Below are 8,381 nucleotides of genomic sequence, written 5' to 3' on the forward strand. Positions count from 1 at the left end.
TTAAAAAAATAAAAATAAAAATTGTACAAAATGTATAAGATGAAAAGAGGCAGAAGTGCAGGAAAAGTAATCTCACAAAATGAAAGATGTGTCCATTAAAAGTTACTCTAATTGAGTGATTATGCTGAATTAGTTGTGTTTAAATAGACAGATCCCCTTTAGCCAAATCCTGCAGCAAAGTGGAAAGGTACAAGAAGGAAACAGAATTTGGGGACAGATAAATAAGAAAGGGGTGATTGTGTTACATATGGCTTAAAGTGGGATCAGTTGCAGTTGTGTTGCATCAGTTAATGATAAATGACAGACTGTCTGACAGTCACCAGATACTCACCGATCCTGTCTGTGCTGTGATGACTGGAGTCCTGTTGACCTGGTGCACTGCTGTGCTGTACTCCAGCTATAAAAGCCCATTCTTCTTGTTCCAGAAAAGTGCCTAATGAAGTTATGGTTTCAAGGCCCTAAAAATCCTCAGTGGAAATGCTTGAAGGAGATTTTAATTAGATGAAGGGAATGAGCATCATTGGGCTTGGTATTACCCACTAGGTGTGTTCTATTTGATTGGCTGTTAAAACCTCTAAATCTATTACGGAGTAAAGGTTTTACAAAGGAGATGAAAGCAATCAGTATTTTTCAGCTGCCTCAGTCACCTCCCAGAAACTTTTACCACTGTTTTTTTCTTGCTATCCAGACACTGTCTTTTGCACCCAAAACCTCTCCTTCGTTCTTCTGTCTTTTTGTCCTTTGTCACAGCCTCCTTGTCATCAGAACAGGCCAGTCTGTCTCATGTTGTGGAGCTCCTGTCCTTTATTCTGCTGACTGCCATCTGGGCCATGTGTCCTCGAGACAGCCTGGCACTGCTGGGGCAGTGGGTGCAGGGCAAGCTTACACAGGTGACACATTCAAAGTGCTACGCATGTACACAGTATAATACCACTTCATGTACCGCTTACTGGCCGCTTTATTAGGTACAGCTGTACAATTGTATGCACTTTGGTACAACACTTCTACCTTAACATCTGTTTATGAAGCTCAAAATGTTTCAGTTTTTTTGGTGAAATGGTCATAAATGTATAAATTCAATTATATGTTTATTATTGAGGTCATAATTAAAGGTGGTGTTGTACTGGACTACATTATATTCAGAGGTGTATTCACTGAATTGCATTCAATTGTACAGGTGTATCTAAAAAAGTAGCCAGTGAGTATATACACAGTATAATACCACTTCATGGCTGCCACTGAAATGAGGAAGCATTACATTTGATACACAGTTTTCCATGACAAGGCACAGGCACTGTTTTACCGTATGTTATTATAATGTCATTGTGATTGTAGATTAGTCTGAAGCCTGAAAATAAAGCATTGGAATAGACTTAGATTTTGGGGAAATATGTATGAATCTTATAGTCTGCACAAACTCGTAGATGGACACTCTTTTTCTCTCCCTCAGTTGATGTTCAGCCGCGCTGTCCTTCTCTCCCTCAGTTGATGTTCAGCCGCCCCTATAGTAGGATACTGGAGGCTGAAGCCGACCAAGTCGGATTGCAGTTGGCTGCTAAGGTATCATCATCTCTAGCATGTTATTTGTTAAACAGGGGCACTCCACTTATTTTATACATGAACTTCAGTTTACTTGTCACAAGGAATACTATGCAGCCTGTGAAAATGGTTACATCTAGATTTTGTGGCTCTGGAGGAGATTTCCAAATTTGAAAGAACTTTAAAAATTTGAGTTCTTTTTTCTTTCTGTTCTGTTTTCAGTTTTTTTTTATTTTTATTTGTGGAGTTATTAAGCATCAAGTTCTTTGACTTTATAGTTTTTAAGTAGTTTTTAACAGAAACCCTGCATATTAAGAGCGGGGTTTGAAAGAAGTGGGTGAGTAATGAATGATGCTACTGAAGTGCATGACAAGAAATGCTGAATACAGAATTTTTGCAGCTTGTCCCATACAAGACACTAAAAACTAGCATATCTCTGCTGCTCCAACTTTGACCATTGTTTTTTAAACTGAGTTGAGCTCCCCAACTTTATCAAAATCAACACTAAATTGCTGGTCATGACTAATAATTAAGTAATCATTTCAAGCTTTTTTATCTCTAGAGAATAATGAGTATGTTGACATTAATGAAATTACACTTCTCTAAGGTCGCTGTTGCTCTCAGCACTGTAATCTGTCTGCTGGGCAGCAGGGGGAACTGCTGTCAAGCTAAACTAAACTCAGGTGAGGATCTCAGCACAAGACATGTGCCACATTTGCTGCATTTCCACTATTGAAACCTAACGAGCAATACACCCCGTACTTCTCTTAACCATTACCAAGCATAGCCTCTGGGGTTGATGCAGACCGTCCTGCTTTGTTTTTCCACTGTATTTTCTCTGTCAGCCTCTTTTTAGAGGAGGGAGGGGCTGCACCCCTCTCACACATGCAGTAAGCTCTGTGTTTACACATGGTGCATGTAATGCTAATGCTTGAGGTGTAGAGACATTGATATTTAATCAATCACTAGCGACTGCTCTGCACACACCCCCTCCCTCTTGCGTTCCTGGTACTTGATTTTAGTACTACCTCCTGAGGGGTTCCAAAATTTAGCTCCCAGAATGCAACTCCAAAGCAGGCGCACCTTAGTGGAAACAATCCGTGACAACTGTTACTCAGCTTGACATGTTTCGGTAAGTTCCTATAATGGAAAACCCCTACTGAGTCTGTGTTTGTGATTGCACAGGGTCTGTGTGTGTCCCTCCCAGGTGTATGCAGATGTGCAAGTGGGCCCCGTATTCTGGCAGCAAATGAAGATCCTATGCCAGCTTCCCTGCACACATCCATCACACAGAAACAGATCCACTCAGCTGGACTGCCTCATACCCCAGGTACAGACACATGTAGTGCTGATTCATCAGTTTCTCTAAAGTAAGACTTTGATCCCGATGTGAAAGGAGAGCCCTACACCTGTCTGGTGTTTAGGAGAAACAGAAGCAGCTTTAGGAGTCTTAATGGAACTAATGAAGTGTCTGGAGAGATGCATATCCACCTGCAGACATGAGAAGTGGAAGGAGAGACTTGGGGAGGAGAGGAAAAGATGCAGGGTTTCAGGAAGACAGAAAACGTATTTTGCCACACAGGGACTTGGATATCTGTTTAACTAAAGGTTTTAAAAGCTTTGAGTTGAGGACCTGAAAGAAAAGGGCTAGTCCCACAACTCAGTTTCACACACTGTGCTGATACTGGGGTGAGACAGCCAAGGGTATCTTAAAGCCAGAAGGAAATCAACAAGCGGTTAATGCAGCAAATTTTATGGAAAGCACCATTGCAATTTACATGTGTGTGTTTGTATCTGAGGCAAAGAGAAAGATTAACACTGCATTTAATTGAATCTTTGCTATAAGTTGGACTTTTAATACATTGTCAAGCACACTATGCACAAAAGAGGAACAGATGGGTGAACCACTAATTCTCCATCAAGTGCTTGTGTCATTGAGTATGTATGTGTTCATTGTGCGAGGGTGTGTGTTATTTGTATTGCATGTGCCTGTGTGTCATATCATATCCCTGTGTGGTAGATTGACCTCCAGCAAAAGCTGCTGTCGAGGCCAGGTGAACTTCAGTTTACTTGTCACAAGGAATACTATGCAGCCTGTGAAAATGGTTACATCTAGATTTTGTGGCTCTGGAGGAGATTTCCAAATTTGAAAGAACTTTAAAAATTTGAGTTCTTTTTTCTTTCTGTTCTGTTTTCAGTTTTTTTTTATTTTTATTTGTGGAGTTATTAAGCATCAAGTTCTTTGACTTTATAGTTTTTAAGTAGTTTTTAACAGAAACCCTGCATATTAAGAGCGGGGTTTGAAAGAAGTGGGTGAGTAATGAATGATGCTACTGAAGTGCATGACAAGAAATGCTGAATACAGAATTTTTGCAGCTTGTCCCATACAAGACACTAAAAACTAGCATATCTCTGCTGCTCCAACTTTGACCATTGTTTTTTAAACTGAGTTGAGCTCCCCAACTTTATCAAAATCAACACTAAATTGCTGGTCATGACTAATAATTAAGTAATCATTTCAAGCTTTTTTATCTCTAGAGAATAATGAGTATGTTGACATTAATGAAATTACACTTCTCTAAGGTCGCTGTTGCTCTCAGCACTGTAATCTGTCTGCTGGGCAGCAGGGGGAACTGCTGTCAAGCTAAACTAAACTCAGGTGAGGATCTCAGCACAAGACATGTGCCACATTTGCTGCATTTCCACTATTGAAACCTAACGAGCAATACACCCCGTACTTCTCTTAACCATTACCAAGCATAGCCTCTGGGGTTGATGCAGACCGTCCTGCTTTGTTTTTCCACTGTATTTTCTCTGTCAGCCTCTTTTTAGAGGAGGGAGGGGCTGCACCCCTCTCACACATGCAGTAAGCTCTGTGTTTACACATGGTGCATGTAATGCTAATGCTTGAGGTGTAGAGACATTGATATTTAATCAATCACTAGCGACTGCTCTGCACACACCCCCTCCCTCTTGCGTTCCTGGTACTTGATTTTAGTACTACCTCCTGAGGGGTTCCAAAATTTAGCTCCCAGAATGCAACTCCAAAGCAGGCGCACCTTAGTGGAAACAATCCGTGACAACTGTTACTCAGCTTGACATGTTTCGGTAAGTTCCTATAATGGAAAACCCCTACTGAGTCTGTGTTTGTGATTGCACAGGGTCTGTGTGTGTCCCTCCCAGGTGTATGCAGATGTGCAAGTGGGCCCCGTATTCTGGCAGCAAATGAAGATCCTATGCCAGCTTCCCTGCACACATCCATCACACAGAAACAGATCCACTCAGCTGGACTGCCTCATACCCCAGGTACAGACACATGTAGTGCTGATTCATCAGTTTCTCTAAAGTAAGACTTTGATCCCGATGTGAAAGGAGAGCCCTACACCTGTCTGGTGTTTAGGAGAAACAGAAGCAGCTTTAGGAGTCTTAATGGAACTAATGAAGTGTCTGGAGAGATGCATATCCACCTGCAGACATGAGAAGTGGAAGGAGAGACTTGGGGAGGAGAGGAAAAGATGCAGGGTTTCAGGAAGACAGAAAACGTATTTTGCCACACAGGGACTTGGATATCTGTTTAACTAAAGGTTTTAAAAGCTTTGAGTTGAGGACCTGAAAGAAAAGGGCTAGTCCCACAACTCAGTTTCACACACTGTGCTGATACTGGGGTGAGACAGCCAAGGGTATCTTAAAGCCAGAAGGAAATCAACAAGCGGTTAATGCAGCAAATTTTATGGAAAGCACCATTGCAATTTACATGTGTGTGTTTGTATCTGAGGCAAAGAGAAAGATTAACACTGCATTTAATTGAATCTTTGCTATAAGTTGGACTTTTAATACATTGTCAAGCACACTATGCACAAAAGAGGAACAGATGGGTGAACCACTAATTCTCCATCAAGTGCTTGTGTCATTGAGTATGTATGTGTTCATTGTGCGAGGGTGTGTGTTATTTGTATTGCATGTGCCTGTGTGTCATATCATATCCCTGTGTGGTAGATTGACCTCCAGCAAAAGCTGCTGTCGAGGCCAGGCTGTGGCCACAAGCAGCAAAGTAATGAAGACCGTTGTTTGGGAGGATTCATCGGCCTGCGTTGCATGTGTGCTGAGAAAACTTTCAGGCCTGTTATCTGTAATACATTCCTCAACACAAACTGTTCCATGCAGCACAGCTACTTAACCTGACTCTTGTCAGGGTACTCCACCTCCACTAGTGCACTCATCATGCTTAAGCAAAGCACATTAAGTCCACTGGTGGCATGAGAGGCAGAGGCTGTTTGATTGGGAAGCTAAGTACATCTATGTGTTCATGGTCTTGTGGGAGTTTCTAAGTGAGAGAATAATGAGTGTGGAGTTTGTGTGTGGGTGTGTGGGACAGACAGGGGGAATGTCTGTAACTGCTTGCAAATGCTTGTGTTTACTTCCTACCAGTTTTGCTGTTTGGGATTGATATTCATATTTTTAGCCATGCTGGTAGCAGCTGGTCCAAACTGAAATGTCTCAACTACTTTGATTTCTGACCAAATATCCTCAAAACTGTTGATGTCCTCATGATCCTCAGCTGTAGTTTCTGTATACTGGAAATTTTGATGCCATGCTAAAGTAAGATGTGTTAGTATTTAGCTCCAAGCAGAGCTGTGCCTTAGTGCAGCCTCACAGAGCTGCTAACTTGGCTGTAGACTCTCCTGTAGATTCTCCCTGTGGTGTCCTATTTTGTTTATCTCAGTATCTCTGTTTGTCTCCGGCACTTGACATTCTCCTCTCTGTCTTCACATTCATTTCAGCTCACAGCTGTGTTTTAATGCAACATCTGTTTGTCACAAAGTAAAAAGAGCAAGTAGCCGTTTTCTTGTTCTACACACTGCAGACAAAAACAACAAATGGCTCACCACTAAACCAGTAAAACCATATAGCATGGAGCGTATTCATCCCTCTACTTCATGTAGTAGTATTTAATGAACTTTATGTCTACAGTAATAAATCAGAACATACTGTATATATAGCTATGAGTTTGAATTTCAAATTATGTCATTTTCCTTATTTCTTTACACTTAGTTCAGTATTGTAGTTGAAGAATTTGTAGTTGAAGAATTTGTATTTTGTGTCTTGCCTCTCTGTCCAGGCTCTGGATTTGAGGGAAAGTTGCAGCTGTCCCGCTTTACCTGCTGCTGACCCTCGCGTTGTCTTCTCTGAGATGGTCCATGTATTGCTGGAAAAAGCTAAGGATCAAGAGAGTGGAGGGCCACATGGTGCAAACAAGCCCCACCTGCCCCACCTCATTTGCCACTGGACTGCCTGTAGCTCTGCTTGCCCAAACTGCACCTCCTGCTTCCCCAAATTTAGATCAAGAGAGCAAGGGTCCAATCCCAGTTATAGCTTCAAAGAAAGCTGTACCTACCCATTTTCCTGCTCCTGATGAGGGGGATGGACCATAGCATGTGTTGCTGATCACCAGCTCAGTATTAAAACAACAATATGTAACTTTTTTTTTTTACATTAAAATCAGCTTCAAGATCATCTTAATGATAGACTGACTTCTAATAAGGTGAATGGCATCTCTGCTATTGCCACTGTGTGCTAGGATTGGCTGTTACTGTACTATGTAACTTTGAATCACAGTCCCAGAGACCTCTCCTGTGAACTGCATAACACTTTATGGGCCATACCCTTCCACTAGCTCAGTATTGTTCACACCTGTGGAGACAAATCCCTGGGCTTTTATTGGGTTTCATATATTTTCAGTAATCACTTGTGACTATGTGGTCAGTCTACCCCAGTAATGCTAGTTTGGAAATTTGTGCTGACGTTTTTGGAGCTGTGAGGACCCACTAGTGGACCAAGCTGACTCTCCTTAGCAGGAAGCTACATCTTATTCAGAGCAGAGTCAGCAAGGACCCTGATGGACCAGTTGCATGTTGAGAGCACTGTGTCCTCTCACCCTCAAGAGTTAGGACTTAAAATTTGGTCTTACTCACTCACTATAGTCACCTACTGCAATTGTGAACAAGCTATGCAACAGGACATGGACTAAAGCACACACATAGCAGCGTGTAGTACGACGTATAGTCAGAGGACATCTGTCCCACAGATACACATTTATATTGCTATGATCTGTCCAGCCAAAGCATGTAAAAAAGTGCCCCACACAGCACACCCCAGAGCTACAGCATAACCAGAGACAGTACAAGAGGAAATATTTGACTGGCTTTTACTCATTGGCTAGATCTAAAATGAACCCTGTCAGGGTTACTGACTGCTAATAGCTACTGTCCAGACCTTAGCTGTAAAGATCTGCTAACACAAACACACCACCACCACCACAGCAGACTGTACATCTCTGCTTATGTTATTATTGAAATATGTCAGTGTAGTCTGTTACCCTGTTAATGTCATCCTGTCTCACAAAGATCTGTAGTTTTTTCCAGATGTAGAAACTCATCTACCTCCATCTCCCAAATAAATAAATTCATCTCATGGCAGAAAGTTTGGTCAGTCTTTGTCGCTGTCAGGCCGAAAAAGCTTTTGAAGAATGCAGTCTAACAAGCCCATCTCAACTAGCTGGTATAAATTAAAGGTATGCCCAGGTATGTACAATATGAGCTTGTATCATGACGCCAGCAACGTTTCACCCATATTACATCCATACTCCAAAAATATCAGACAATACAAGCAGTATTTCAGTAAAACAAACAAACCAAAAAAATGCATTTATTCTGAGTGTTCATCTTCAATGTCACAATAAATAAAACTATATATATATCTATATATAGATATATATAGCTATATATATAGATATATATATAGATAGATTTGTACTGTATGTATATACAATCCTGTAGTATTAC

General features: G+C 41.3%; 1 protein-coding gene across 1 annotated transcript in view; it reads left to right on the forward strand.

Moving 5' to 3' along the window:
- oma1 (OMA1 zinc metallopeptidase) overlaps positions 1-6,999 on the forward strand; it is a 31,452-nt gene extending 24,453 nt beyond the window's left edge. The window contains exon 8 of the mRNA XM_020603526.1: positions 6,659-6,999. Coding sequence (XP_020459182.1) covers positions 6,659-6,952 — 294 coding nt within the window. The 3' untranslated portion in view covers positions 6,953-6,999. The remainder of the gene's footprint in view (positions 1-6,658) is intronic.
- Positions 7,000-8,381: the final 1,382 nt, after the last annotated feature.

The sequence above is a fragment of the Monopterus albus genome, unplaced genomic scaffold (assembly GCF_001952655.1).
Source record: "Monopterus albus unplaced genomic scaffold, M_albus_1.0 scaffold61.1, whole genome shotgun sequence".
NCBI lineage: Eukaryota > Metazoa > Chordata > Actinopteri > Synbranchiformes > Synbranchidae > Monopterus > Monopterus albus.